This window comes from Phodopus roborovskii, unplaced genomic scaffold (assembly GCF_943737965.1).
Source record: "Phodopus roborovskii unplaced genomic scaffold, PHOROB, whole genome shotgun sequence".
Lineage (NCBI taxonomy): Eukaryota > Metazoa > Chordata > Mammalia > Rodentia > Cricetidae > Phodopus > Phodopus roborovskii.
In genome coordinates this window covers 11,469,335-11,485,044 of record NW_026126588.1, presented here as the reverse complement: position 1 = coordinate 11,485,044, position 15,710 = coordinate 11,469,335, and the positions used below count along the sequence as shown (strand labels likewise).

The following is a 15,710-nucleotide window of genomic DNA, read 5'->3' as shown; positions in this document are numbered from 1 at the left end:
CATTCTCTCAAGGAAAGATTTAACATTGTGCTGTGAACTCAGGAGGCAGGCATGGTGCTTGTTTATGTGGCTGTCTTTTACTTTGCAATATTAGTGACAATGAGGTGAGGCTGAGTAAAAGCTCAGTTATTCAAAAAGTACAATGAGAGATCTCAAAGGTACTTGTTTAGCCAAGTATGTGAAAATGTAGCTAGATCGTGATGGAACTAACATGTAGATTAGTGTAAGTACTAAGCTTCCACATTTGAAAAATGTCCAAAAGTAGGGTTTTGGGTGTGTAAAAAAGAGCTGATTAGCAAAATGCAAATAGTCACTTGAACAAGAAAATAGGTCACTAAATTTAAGAAGTTAGATGGTTATTTATTCATATATACTCATGAAATGTCTGTTATGTTTAACAGAACAGTGCTGAGTCCAAAACTAAAAGACTTTGTGATTCTTGACTTCATGGAGTTATAGCATGTTGAAAAGCCGTTTCTGATTCAGAATAGTACATTGAGGATTTGTATGCTTTGATCTATTTCTAAGCCATTTTGTGAGTGAATGCAGTCGTGTAAGAAGAATAACATGAGGGTAGAGTTGAGTGCTGATCACCAAAGCTGACTACCTTGATTTGACCACTAAACACTAGTTACATGCTGCTACACCATACCCACAAGTGTGCAGGGTTAAAATTCTAATTCAAAATCAAATTTTAGAAAAAAAAATATGACAACTCTGTCCATTTGTGATAAATCTTCCCCAGCCCAAATTGTTGGAAACTTTGAGACCTGTAAAAGACATCTATGATATTCTTTTTAGTTTTCTTTAACTGATGGTAAAAGAGTTGGTATTTTCCTCGTTTTATTTATTTTTTTTTTCTAAGCACAATATAAACAGTTTTGGTTTCTAGCGTGCATGCTTAAAAGTTTCATTTAGATTTCTGCTAGGTCTCAACTGTCTAACCATGACTGAATAAAGGAAGGGAGACATGAGATATTCTAAGAGCTTGTTGCATATCTGTTTGAGGCTCATTTTAGATTGTAAGGAATTCTCGATAGTATTTATAACTGTAGCGTGCAGGAGTCTTCCTCAATCTCTCCCCTGCCATCTCTCACTGAACCAAAAGCTCACTAACCAGCAAGTACTGAGCATCCTCCAGTCTCTGTCCTCCACCAGAGCTGTGCTTACAGGTAACTACCACCATGCTTGGCTTTAAGCATAGGGTATGGAATCCAAAATTGAGTCCTTGTACTTGCATAACAAGCGGTTTGCCCATGAGCTGGCTTCCCAAGTTCCTGGAGATCTATTTTATTGGTTTAGTCAGAGAATTGTGCCAAGAATTGTGAAGAATCTTAATATTTGACTGTAAAATATTGTAAAAAAGTGTGTGCTTCATGTTTCTGAACATCTTGTGAGCAGAGATAATTAGAAAACCTATTGTAGATTTTAAAAAATGCTCATGGGCAACTTTGGAAGCTATAAATCTTAGTTTGAAGCACAGAGTAAACTCTTTTCCTGACTAGTCTGATAATGAGACTGCCTCCTGCTGAAACAAAGGCAGACAGGTTTACATACATCTTCTGATAAAGATTGGAGCAACCAAACCCTCCTGGCATGTGTGATATCCATTTGGCCAGTCTCCCCATCACTGCGATGGGGCTTGAAGTGAGGTAACTGATGTACAGCTCATGCCTGTGCTGGGAATTATAAAATGTCTTGTCTTGTGTCTTCTTCCAGTGTCTGGGAAGCTGTTGCAGATTAGCTGGTTAGCTTATGAGTGGAATAATTTCTCAAAAGAACACACAAGAATGTGTTGTCCAGAAAGGCAAATTAAGAAGTGTTCAAGACTGAGACAAATTGTAACTCTGGCAGATGCTGACAAGTAAATGAGATTTGAGAATTTTTTCATTGGATTTAATAGTGTAGAATTCATTGGTCTTGATGTGCAGTTGCATGGGTCAAAGACTAGCTGGAATGTAAATTAATTCTTGCTGTGTAAAAATTTGCCACCCAACTTAGTTTTAAACACCACATTGGCTTAGTTTCTGTGTATCAGGAATTTAGCCCCATGCCTCTGGTTCAGAATCTCTCATGAGTTAAAGTCAATTGTTTCTACTATGTTTACACGAATTATATCATTACTTTTGTTGTATTCACAAACATTAATCCTGACAATGTTGTGGTGTGGACAGGAAGTGAGAAATCAGTGGGCCACCTAAAATTCTGGCTATAACAAAATAGGCTGAATAGAGAAGAAGGGGAGATATGAATTAGATAAATATACTAAGTGCCACGAACTTGAGCTGTTTGCCAAAAAAGGAAACAGAAATAAGTTGTCTAGGATCTTCTGCAGGTAGATATGGTAGTGGGGCTTATAGAAATTCTCTGATGAATTATTATTTTTTTTGTTATGTCATGAAATAAGTACCCAAAATTATCAGAAATTGAAGGCTAGGGTTGGGGAGAGAAAATAAATTGTGAAGTGTAGTTACCTAGAAATGTGTGTAACAAACAGGTTGAGAAGTCAGCATGATTGCTAGGTAGCACTAAAGGGCCCACTTGAGATAATTGGTCATGACATAGCCAGTCCAAATAGATGTATACTGTTCCCCAGGCACATAGATAGGGCTTGCAGGTGTAAGTACAGATTAGACAAAGAGCTGGACTTAGCAAAATTGAGATATACAAGCCAATATATTAAAGCAAGAGTAGTATATAGCCACACATAAATACATGCATGTATCAATCATGTATGTATGTGTGTATGGCATGTATGTGTGTGTGTATGGCATGTATGTATGTGTGTGTGTATGGCATGTATATATGTATGTATGTAAAACTGAATGTTTGATGATTATTTGGTTGGTTGGTTTTTGTGTTTTGAGACAGTATCACTGAGTTGCCCAGGCTAGACTAGAATTGTCAGTCCCTTTACTTCAGTTTTGAGAGTCACTGAGGTTCTTGGCACTGCTCCTGGATTCTTGTAACAGGATGTGTGTATATAAAAGGGTGTGATAATGTTGAAACAATTTAAAATGTGCTAAGAAAGCAAGTGGTGCTTGGAAGAAAATGGATTGACCAAAAGAGGCCCAAGACTCATAAAATTGCTCCTAAATGGCCCAGAGGATTGTTAGACCTTGTTATCTGAGGAAGTAAGCTGGGAAGATAGGTGTAGTTATAACAGGAAGTTGATTAAAATCTACAGCTCAGAGGAATTGCAGTCAAAGGTAATGTAAAATTCTAGGAAATGATTATAGGAAAGAGTGGCTAAGGAAGGCTGTGGGGCAGGAACACACAAAGAGGAAGAACACCTAGAAAATTGAGGGTGCAGGGTTTACCTGTATTGCTTGCTGTTCATAAGGAACATGATATAAGTCGTTTGGGAGGGAATAATTCTGAATTAAGAAGTGAAATCTTTAAGAAATTAGGTTCTTTGTGACGACAAGAATGGGGGGGGGGTCAGTGGCATACAGTAGTCTAACGATAGGAAACTCAATGTTGTTAACAGTGGTGATTTAAAGTGAGACAGTATCTAAAAGCATCAGTAAGGGAAAGGTGCCCTGGTCCTGGTGACTAAGTGCAGGAAGGGGCTGGAGAGATGGCTCAGTTTGTGAAGTACACACCTTGCAAGCACGAAGGCTTAGGTTTGGACCCCAGCCTGTAATCCTAGCACAAGGGAGAAAGACAAGGGAATTCCTGGAGCTCACTGGCAAGCCAGTCTAGCTGAATTTGTGAGCACTAAAGTTCACTGAGAGGACCATCTCAAAAAATAAAGTTGAAAGTTATTGAGAAAGACACATAGGAGCAACTTATTAACCTCCATACACACTCCTAATCCTTACCCAGACACATGTTTACAACGACACACAGAGGAGCATACAGGAGAGGAAATGGCCCGTTTGAAAAACAGAATGCACAGTGAGAGCCATAGGAAAAGCCTTCGCTTCTAAAGGAAACAAATTCTAATTAGCATTACCTGAGGGCTTTACATAGGACCTACGGTGTATTGAAAAGTTCTTCCCTCATCTTCGTTCTCTAAAACATTCAGTCACTCGTATGCCACAACCCAGGTGTGGTGGTCAGAGGGACAACTTGCAGGAGTTGATTCTCTCCCTCCGCCTTGGGACCCAGCGATAGAACTCAAGCTGTCAGGCTTGTGTGGCAAGAACTTTGACCTGGTAAGCCATCTTGCCAGCCTAAGACCATTTCTTGTGAATGTGAGGAACTTGTCAGGGTGTGCATGTAACTTTGATCCATTGCTTTTTTTTTGATCCATTCTCTTTTGGTCACGCCTTCACATGTCCCCATCTGTCACTCTACCTTCTCCTCCCTGAGTGCATTCTTTGTCCTGCTGGATTTCCCTTTACAACAGGTTGCTCCCCTAATGTGACATTTCAGTCCTTTTCACCTTGCTGAAGAGTTTGTGCCAGGAGGTCATTTCAGAATGTCCCCTCCCTTCTTTGACAATAGTGGGCATTGTAAGCTGCAGCTGCCTGCTTTCTCCCTATCGCCTGACTCATGTGGAAGCCTTTCTTGAGCCATCTGAATTCTACACTGTTTGTCTCATACATTACTATTTCTGGGGGGCAAAGCAGATTTCATAGGTTAGGAAGACAGCCCTTCTGCAGATGCCAGTCACAGGTTCAGTGGCCAGCAGCAGCTGCAGCCTTCACTTCTAACAAACTGAGTTCAAATTTGTAGTGCCAACAATTTGCTAATTTTGATAATTCACTAGAAGAACTCACTCAACTAAAGATAATGCTTATTTAGTATAGCTTTATTATTCTAACGAAAGTGTCCCATCATAGCCAGTCAAAAGAAGAAATGTAGCCAGCAAGAAGGCTCAGTGGCTAAAGGATCTTACCACCAAGTTTAGCAACTTGTTTAATCCCTGGAACCCACACCGTGGAAGGAGAGAAACAACTCCCTCACGTTGTCCTCTGATAGCTGCACAAGCACTATGACACATACACACACAAGGGTGAACACACAGACACACTAAGTAACTTTTAGACGTTTTTGAGAGATAAGTAGGACTGAATATATAAAGTCTCGTATGTAAGCCTCCATTGTTTTCTTCCCACCACTCACATGCCCAACCCATGTAGTTAAGGATTTGCAATATTATAAGCCAGGGAAGCCAGAGTTATTATCGAAGTGTTATTAGGTATGCACAATTGATTGACTTATCCTCCAACATAATTTCAAATCTCCAGTCCTTTTCCTTTTCCCCTGCCTGGGTAGTAACCTTACTTCCTGTGGCTGAAAGCCAGTTCTCTAATAATCACATGGTTTGTCTTCATGGTGGTATGGTTAGCCCCATCCTGGGTCACCTCCTTAACAAGAGAAATCTGAGATCACACATTTGGAAGAGTCTTCTGTCGCAGTAACAAAGACAAAAATCCAGCTGTATTTCTTTTTACTTCAGCTGTGGGGATCTAAGCTGCACCTTTTCTGTCTGTATTGAACAGATCAGTGTTCACTCTACAATAGCTAAGATTTCCTCACTCGCATTTCAAGTACAGAACATTCTATACAGGAATTTTCATAATAATTATGGTATACTTTTTAGTCAGTTATCAAAAATTAGTTAAGTTTTCAGATATATAAAATTGTAATGACAATGGGATGATATCAAATTATAGTACTTTAGCATAGTATTTAATTACTTGTACTATTACTTGTTTTTTTACCTTTCAGTTGTATATCTCATCTGTTTTAGGTGTGACATTAGCCTTTCCAGCTTCAGTTCATGATGCTCTGGTTTGCAGTAAAACATTTCAGATCCTATATAAAAATGAAGAAGTTGTTCTAAATGATGTCATGATCTTCAAAGTTAAAATGTTGTTGGATGAAAGAAAGGTAAACATCTCTTTATTTCTACTTTCTGTGGGACTTCAATGCCTATTTGTATTAAGCATCTTATAAATGTCTCTTTAGATTGAAGAAACCCTTGAAGAGATAAATTTTTTGTTATCCTTGGATCTACATTTCACAGACGGTGACTATTCGTAAGTAGGCTGGCTGTTCAGAAAATTAGATACTCGTGGCTTTACTTGTTATGTATCCCCATTTTCTTTTCTTGGAACCTCCACCTCATCCTTGCCTATTTTAAAGTGCTTGTATTTTTTTCTGGGAAAGTCTATTGAGAAGGTTGGGACTACTCTTCCATACCCACGCTCCAGGTAGTGAAATCAGATAAGGTGAGAAATTATGAACTTCTTCCCCAGACTTTAGAACTTGAACAGGGGCTGCTCTTCAAAAGGTCCTGAGTTCAATTCCCAGCAACCACATGGTGGCTTCCACCACCTCTGGTACCCTCTTCTGGCCTGCAGTACATAACAAACAAATCAATCTTTAAAAAAAAAAAAAAAAATTGTACAGTTGCTATAGCAACACTACCACAAGGCACTTAACTGACTTCTCTTCCATTGGTCCTTGGTGATTTTTTTCCTTGGCATGAGTTGTAGCTTCTCTAGGTGGGACTATACTGATGTTCAGAATGGTCAAGACTGGTGACAATCGTATTGGGTATTTCTAGTTTATTAGTTCTAACCCTTGACACATACCTAGATATTCAGTCACACATTGTGCTTTTATTCATTTAAAGCAAGGATGTTATTTCAGAGACCTTTTCCTCCATTTAAGCAAGTATGAAAAATACTTCTTGACTGTGTAATACCAAACAGTCACATTATTGAAAGTGTCCTCTTTATTTTCATTTCAGGATAATACTTTTACATAGTAACTACTCCGCCTCTTGATACTTTTTAAAACCAAGTCATAATAATTTCTTAAGTAGGATAAGCTGAAGTTAGGTAATTCACTAGCTATAGGTAGTATAATAAATGCATGGGTTTGTAAAAGGTTATCCAGATATAATTTTCATAACTTATTTTTCTGGGTTTTTTGGATGTGTGATTGTGACAGACTACATAACGAAAGTATCTTTACTGACTCGGAAGTGGTTTGTTTATGAGATGGGTTCTCACTAAGCATTTAATCAGGGTCTCTAAGCAACACTTAAAATTTTGTGCAGCAAAAATATTTTGACATACGTTGGGGGATTTATTATAGTAGGGTTTGACCTTGTAAGAAATAGAATTCTCCCTGAAGTAAAATTTAAGATGGATGTTAATTATTGGGCTATCAAAAAAGCCTTGCTTTTATAGGTGTGTTAGTGAAAACATAACCCGATCATAAACTGTTAGAAAGCTGTGAGTAGAATCTGGCTATTTTTATATCATCAATTTGATGCTTGCAAATTACTCTCATTGTAAATGTAAATAATTAAGCCTTTAAAAAGAATGTAAAATGATTTATTAAATAATAGGCTTTATGAAATATTTCATAATTACTTGAAAATTTGTCCCTTTTTTTATAGGGCAGATGATCTGAACGCCTTGCAGCTAATAAGCAGTCGAACACTGAAGCTGCATTATAGCCTCTGTAGAGGACTTCATCATCATGTGAATGTTATGTTTGATTATTTCCACCTCTCTGTTGTGTCCGTCACAGTCCATGCATCATTGGTTGCACTACACCAGCCACTAATAAGGTAAATTTAACTAAGATTTTACTGTTTATTAATATAATATCTGTCTTATACTGAAAACATACTCTGACAAAGTAACTGAAATAGTAAAGAATTATTAAGTACATAATTATTGATATATTTTCATTTATGTCATATAATTAATATTGACATAATTATACATAAGAATAAATTATAATTGCTTAGTAATAAGTATAATTATAAGTGATTATAAATAACCATATTAATAAATATTGTTATTCTATATACATGAACTATTTTTTATATACATGGGACCACTAGTATCAATAATGTTTTATTACAGAAATATGGAATAAATTGAGTGTTTTTTATTTTAATCATTCAGTTAATTGACTAAGTAAAAATACAATACAGAAATAATGATACAACATTGTTTAGTCTGTACCTGGTTTAATGTTTAATTTATTTTAGTTTTTAGATATGCTGTACTGTTAACTTGTTCTGTGTAAGGGAGTATGAATGTATTCTTAGTGTTCTTTATCTCTTTCCTGGATCCTTATTTCTTCTTTTTAACAGTCATACAAAAGTCATTGCTTTTTAAGGCTTTAAACAATCTCATGAATCTGTACTAACATTTTTATATTATGACACAATACTCTTAATTTGAAATTGTGTAATATTGGGATTCAGAGATGGCTTGGGGTCAAGAGCACATAATAACCTTCCAGAGTACTCAAGTTTCATTCCCACAGTTGTCATTGGGTGACTCATAACCACCTGTAACTCCTGCTCCAAGGGCATCTGAGACCTCTGGGAGTACCTGCACTCATGTGCACATACCTGCTCCTACACATACACATAATTAAAGTAAATCCTTAAATAATATGTAATAGTCTAGTTAACAGATTCATTGGATGATTAATTATTTTTTCTAACCACTTCCATGGGGAGAAAAATTGTTTCATTAGTATAAGATACAATTAAGCTTTATGGTTCATAAAATAAAAGTCTTTGGTAATGTAGGCAGTAAATGGAACTGTCAAATCAGTAACATTATCTAAAAATACCCCATAGATTTGATCTCTGAACTGTCTACACTTTCTAACACAGATCTGATTGTAACAACTGTTATGGATGATACTTAAGCAGTATGTGTGACATAAAACACACACACACACAATCTGACTTGCCAGCTTAGTAGTTGAGTTGTGGAATTGTCCTCAGAATTTTCTGGAGCCTGGCATGCTATATGCTTGCCTGGCTTTTGTAAGGTCTTGGTTCTGTCCCTAGTTTCTCAAAAAGAAAGACACAGTCTCAAGTATCTAGCCTTAGAGTCCTTAATATTCATTGGCCTTTGTATAAATTCTACTTATGAAAAGGAGAATTATGAGTACTATAGAATTTGGAATGCCGCACTTCGCTTGCGTTTCATTTTTGTAATATTTTCTTTTGTGAATCGCCATATGCAAACGGACTACTGAGACAGTAACAGTGTGCTCCCTGTTCCCCAGCTTTCCTCGCCCTGTGAAGACTACCTGGCTAAACAGAAATGCACCAGCACAAAGCAAAGATTCAGCCATTCCTACTCTGGAAAGTGTAGTCTTTGGCATGAACTACACAAAACAGTTGTCGCCAGATGTAAGCACTGAATATGTGTATTACCTTTTTCATATTTTACCCCTATTTTAAGTGAATGTAGTAAGTGAATGTAGTTTCCTTGATGAATTGATTGTCTCGGTGACGTAAAGATCTAGTCAAGTAGAATCATGAGCAACTGCTTAGTGTAAGTATGCGTTATGAACAACCTGTTGAGAGTGGGCTTCAGAGTAGCACGAGCATGCCCACTCCTAGGGAGGGGAGACACGTGTAACGACTGTGAAAGCAGCGTCTCCAAAACAGTTGCAGTAGGAATCCCATCATAACACAGTCACAACTCCAAAAGTGCTATGTCACATTTTATATTTAAATCATTTACATGAGCAGCAAAGTACTGATGAATTTCTTACATGGTTTTGGATAACTTAATGGCAATAAGTTGGTTGGTTGGGTTTTTGTCGTTGTTGTCCCCCCCCCCCCCTTCCTTTTTTTTCAAGCTTTCAAGTGTAATGCATTTAGAGTTTTGCTTACTAACATTTTATATTCCAAATCTGTTCTTTTTAGGGTTGTAGCTTCCTCATTGCAGAGTCCTTCCTACATCATGCCTATCATTTTCATTATACACTTTGTGCCACTTTGCTGCTAGCCTTCAAGGGATTGCACAGCTACTTCATTACGGTAACAGAAGAGATTCCCTCTTGTCAGAAACTAGAACTGGGTATGTTACAAGTGGCCAGACGTCTGCGTGTCTCTCTTCACCGCTCTCACTAGCCACCAGCTTTGCTGCAGCTTTCCTGGATTGTATGCTTTGCTTTTCTCTCTCAATTCTGCCTTTCTGTACCCTTGATAATCACTTTTTGAAATTTAAAACTTTTTCTTAGAATGTGGAGAAATAACTTCTTTGTGCTAAAATGAAGTGAATCTTTAAGTAGGTTTTTAAAATAACAAGTCATATGTCAGTGTTCCGTTTCTATTAAAGTTTAATTAAGAGCGAGCTAGAAAGCAGAGTCTTGGGAAGGTAAGTGAAGTCCACACTTGAGCATCCTAAGAAGTACAGACACTTAGACTGTGAGTGAGTTATCCCAGGGCTTTCTTTCAAAGTACTGTAAGATACAATAATGTGGCTTAGTATTTTAACATCTCAGAATTACTTATATCAAGCTTCAGTTTTTCTTGGATGTTTCATGGGCAGTTTAGCATTCATTTAATTACTAGTTTTTCGAGACAGGGCCTCTCTGTAGCCCTGGTTTTCCTAAAACTCAGTCTGTAGACCAGGCTGGCAAGGAACCTACAGAGATCCTCCTGCCTCTGCCTCCCAAATGCTGGGATTAAAGGCGTGCTTCAGCACTGGCAAGTTTATAAACTTCAGTTTTCAAATATTGGCTCATAAAAAGCTCATTTAATTGTCTTGACAGAATGAGTTCTTTTTATAATTATTTCAATAAGTTAAGAATTTTTGAAATTTTACTTAGCCACTATTCCTGTTATATTTCTTTGTACCTTGGAGTTAACAGTCCCAATATATTCTCTAAAATGATAACTATTATCTTAAATATTTTTGGATTTGAGACTAGATGAGGGTTTTTGTTTTTACATTGTGAGTTTGAAGTTATAAAACACTGCAAACCGGGGGTTGGGGGTGGCTGAAGTGATGGCTCAGTGATTAAGAGCACTGACTATTCTTCCTCTGGACCCAGGTTCAATTCTAAGCACCCACCATGTGGTTTATAACTGTCTGTAATTCCAGTCCCAGGGGATCTGTTGACCTCTTCTGGCCCCCTAAGGCACTGCACACATACACTGTGACTACATGCATATAAGCAAAACATCCATTCGCAAAACGTGAAAGTAAGAAATTTCAAGAGCCTTATAAGAAATTGCAAGGCTTTGTGACCTCACTTCAGTTCAGTTATGAGAAATTGCTAGGTAGGGTACCGCTCCTTAGCAAGCCATAGCCCAGTGGATGTGGTGAATGAAATTGTTCTTCAGTTCAGTTCACTCTGCTTTCACTTGACAAAACACAGTCATCACTAAGTGAACTGTTGATTTGATTCTCTGACTTCCAGGGATAACAAACACAAGAGTAAGATATGCTTGCTTCCTTGCTTAGTTAGGTAGAGAGGTACACTGACCATATATTCTTCCTCAAAACAGAAATAGTAGTATGCAAAGGGAAGCCTTTTGACATTGTTCTCTGAAATGCCCCTTTGTTCTCTCTACTTCAAGTCCTTAGATTGCCTCTGTATGAAGCTGCAGCCTCAGGCAGAGTGATGGTCTCTGCTGAGAAAGAAAGCATCTTTTATAAAGTGGCGATAATTCAGTCCATCTTTTATTTCCGACTAAAGCAAAGTAATGCCCTAAGTATAATAACTTGGGACTCGAAATATTTTTGAAAGAAAATTAAAAATTTGGTTAGGATTAATGACCAGACCACAAAATTCTGAAACCCTAGTATTGGTGCCAGAAGGGAAGATTTTTGAAAAGCACTGCCCTTAGATGTGTAACTCTGCTGAGTCCTGGGTGCTTGCCTGGTATGTGTGAGGCACTCAGTTGCATCCTCTGTACCACCGTAAAATTAAAAATTGAACCTATAAACAAGACAGAGTATTTTAATAGGTCTGTGTGAAGTCCACAATGAGAATTAAGAGAGGGTTTATTTATTAAGAGTGCATCTGACGGTATGTCTTTGACTTTGGATGTATAGACCCCAGCTGGTTTGGATTCTCCAGGTAAAATTGAAGGAAATCAGTGTTGTATATGACAAGTCAGAATCTAAGAGTAAGACCACTCAAAAGCCAAAGGTACAGTTGCACTAGCAGTGACACTTCTTAGGGTGATTTCATTGGACTTTAACATAGCTACCCGTGCCAGGCACAGTGCTAGGTGCAGATGAAAGGACAGAGCTGCATCTTAGATAACTCCCCCTGACTCCTATGTCCTCTCTCTCCCCCCAGCAACAGTAGTAACAAACCACCTTGTTGCTAGGATGGGCAGGAGAAATTCACACAGCACCACTCAGCATCTTTTGATTTTGATAGATGACGTGGGCCCTTAAAGGACCAGTGTGAAGATGTTCACGTAGATTTAACATATCATATTGACAAATGGAAATACACAGGGGCCAAATTTTAAGTGAGAAAAAGTATTTCTCAACCAGAAACATGTTTATTGGCAAAATGTCTAACTGGTAACCAAACAAAAACATTTTGTTTTGTCAAATATCTTAGTGCTAGTACGATTTTTATCAATCTAACTTCAGCTTAATAGTTCATTTAGTTATAATATCCTCAAATTCCTTATGTTGTATAACTTTGGGCATACAGGTATATTTTATAAAATTGCACATTTAAAAAAAAAACCTTTAAATTTAGGAGTTAGTTATTAAATGAGTATGAGCATGATTCCAAATGACTTGCCTTAAAATATTAGAAACAAAATTCTAAAGCAAGCCCACACTTTAATTTTAGAAATAAAAATATTAGAGATTAAGATTATTAGTATAATGCTGGACTATGGTGGTGCACATCTTTACTCCCAGCATTTGGGAGGCAGAGGCAGGTGGATCTTTGTGAGTTCGAGGCCAGCATGGTCTGCAGAGCACATTCCAGGAGAGCCAGGGCTACACAGAAAAACTTTGTTTCGAAAAATTTTAAAGAGAAAAAAAGTATTGTTGAGAATATATATATATATAATGAATTAACTGGTAAAATAGCACACTGTGTTTTTCATTTTGTTAATTGAAAAGTATAGCCAGTCAGTATAACATATGATAGTTTCCTAGGGATTTTTTTAAAATTAGGATTAATCTTCAATAAATATTTATTAGTAATAGGGTGTGTCCTTGAACTTTACTATTTATATTTTCTTTTTATTGTATTGTTGTTTACTCACAAGTATATCCTCTAGAGAAATATCTAAAAATATATTAATTTTTTAAAGTGAAATTTTTTGTTTCACATTCTGAGATTATCAATATTATTGTTCTAATAAAATTGAATTGTGGATACTAATATATATTTCCATGGTATATAATGTACTATTTATCAGGCATCATTATGATCACTAGTTATAATAAGGGGATATAAAGTAGCTCCTGATTAGAGAATATATTTTTTCTATCATTTAATATTTTTCTTAACATTTCAAATAAGCATGGAGTTAAAATTCTTAAGCACCATGCTTTGGAAAACTAATGTAAAGTCTTCCCTCTTTTAAAATAATACTTTGAATTCCTTTCTGCTCTTTTGCCCTCTTCTTTTTTCCTGGATAAATGATGTACATTGTGTTTTGAGGACATATCATTAAATACTGGCTGGATTCAGAACGTCACTGTAAAAAGCTCATAAAATAAGTCAGGTCTTGTGGAGTCTAGGGTTTGGCAAGTCACACAGCCTGTCTGAGCCTAACATCTACACTTGGGAAAGCAGGGAACTGACCTGGCTGGTCTCTGAGACTCTTGCCAACGTTAAAATTTTCAATCCATGTAACTAAAACATCAAAGTAATAATGGAATAAGGAATATTGAGCACTATAATTTAAATACTAAAAAGAAAATAATTTAAACTTGAATGTACATCATTTGTAATTCTAATAAGCTAATTAACCAGTTGCCCTATCAACACTAAGTCTATTATTATTAACAAGTTGGAAAATTCAAGTAAGTTTTGTTGTAAAAGGAGTGTAGTAACTAGTGCTGTGTGCAACCCTTATGACTAGCCAAGGCCAGCATGCAGGTCCTCTATGAGCGCCTCCTCAGAAGAGCACAGCCAAGAGCCCAGAACGTCACGCATGTAGGTATGTCTTCAAATAGGTTAATTAAATATTCCCTGATAATCAAACTTTGTAAACAATGTAGTGTATTCCTAGTGCTTTTATTTAAGAGATCATATATATGTGCTTGGTTTACAGATAAATTTGGGTTAATTTTATTGGTTTGTAATGGTCACATTTTTATTTAGAAATGGAAGTGATAGTGTGAAGATCTCTGGCTTTTCACATATCTAGTTTTTATAATGACCACTTTTTCAAAAACATCTATATTGTCAAAATTTGCCTCTACTTCCCAAGTGCTGGGATTAAAGGCATGAGCCATCACACCCAGGCTCATTTTAAACTTTTGTTCTTACATAGCAGTAATAACTAGTTTACTAACTTTCTGTAAATATATTGGAAGTTTTTTCTTGATATTGAATAATGGTTGTGTTTTTAAATTACAACTATTGAAATTTTTAAATGAAATAAAATTGTATTCTTGGTTGTCAGATTAATAAGCAAAATGAAATAATGAGGATAGTCTTTCATAGTTTTTCAGATGAGTACTGGCTGATAGTTTCTTAATTTTCACTAAAACTATCTAAATTCATTTGTTTATCACTGGAAAAAATTAAGGTTGAAATGTTATAGTGTTTTATTCTCCTAGGAAGTTATATAAAATTAAAGAATTCATAGTATGGAATTATGGCCATTTGTGGCAGGCTTTAGCACTCTTTATAGTGATTAAAATCGACTTCTACTTTAATTAGTATACTTCCAGCCTGTCTGCTTCACTTGTGTGCATTCTGGTTTTATAAAATGCTGCTTGTCTTAAAAGGAGTAGATTTTGACCATTGGAGAAAAGTCTTGATTTAAAACTAAGGCATAAGCCAGATGGTGGTGGCATATGCCACCCAGCAGCACTCAGGAGGCAGAGGCAGGCAGGCATCTAGCCTGATCTATAAAGCAGGTTCCAGGATAGCCAGAGCTACACAGAAACCCTGTCTCCAAACATCAACAAAACCCCAGACCTACATGTTAGCTGTAAATACCATTTGAGTGTGTAGATGGACGGATCTAGAAAATACCTGTTACCTGAGTAGACCTCTTCACTTTGTGACCTCAGCTCTGCTTTCTGCATTCAAAAATAATGTTTTTAAAAAGACATGTACAAGTAAGCTTATTATACTGTTTCTCTCAGTTAGCAGAACATTAAAAAGATAATGGCCAATATTTGGGCAAAGAGTAGAATAGGGAAAATTTTGGTATACCTACATAAAAGATTGAAAGGTACTTTTTATTAAAAGTGCTTAAGCTAGGTGGTAGATTCACCAGACAAGTGCTGAGAAGGCAATGCAAATTTCAGAAAATGTGTAAAGTAGAATTCCACTGTTAAAAACTATTAACTCTGAAATTCATATGTGTATGTGTGTTTCAAAAACATAAAAGGATATATTCTAGATTGTAACCTTGGACAATAGGAGGAACAAATGTCCTCATGATAATTTAAATAAATAGTGGGTATAATTTTGTATTTCTATGAGTTGTTATATCATAAGGTATCATTTGAAAAGAAAAATATAATTAAAACAAAATTTTTTTAAGTGAGATAAAATTCTGTAAGTCATTTTGAAATCATTGTGATTGAGCTTAGCAGTTAAATTTAGCTTTTAGTCCTTGTTGAAGATGTTTCTGGCCGAGGACATCAGTCAGTGGTTAAAGTGCCTGCTGCATAAGCATGATGGCCCGAGTTAGGATCCCCAGTACTGAAGTAGAATCTGGGTGGATCCCCATCACTGTAGTAAACTCTGGGTGCAACTGCTTGCATCTGCAACCCCAGCAGTGGGGTGCAGAGACTCAAGAA

At 36.6% G+C, this 15,710-nt stretch overlaps 1 protein-coding gene across 6 annotated transcripts in view; it reads left to right on the top strand.

Moving 5' to 3' along the window:
- Fam135a (family with sequence similarity 135 member A) overlaps window positions 1-15,710 on the top strand; it is a 69,953-nt gene that overhangs the window by 25,695 nt on the left and 28,548 nt on the right. For 3 of the 6 annotated variants that reach the window (XM_051204589.1, XM_051204591.1, XM_051204588.1), the window contains 6 exons: window positions 5,705-5,844; window positions 5,923-5,993; window positions 7,367-7,540; window positions 9,010-9,136; window positions 9,659-9,812; window positions 13,811-13,888. In XM_051204589.1, the coding sequence (XP_051060546.1) occupies window positions 5,705-5,844; window positions 5,923-5,993; window positions 7,367-7,540; window positions 9,010-9,136; window positions 9,659-9,812; window positions 13,811-13,888 (744 nt within the window). Of the gene's footprint in view, window positions 1-5,704; window positions 5,845-5,922; window positions 5,994-7,366; window positions 7,541-9,009; window positions 9,137-9,658; window positions 9,813-13,810; window positions 13,889-15,710 lie in introns of those variants that run through there. The other 3 variants (XM_051204592.1, XM_051204590.1, XM_051204593.1) reach the window with 2 other exon arrangements.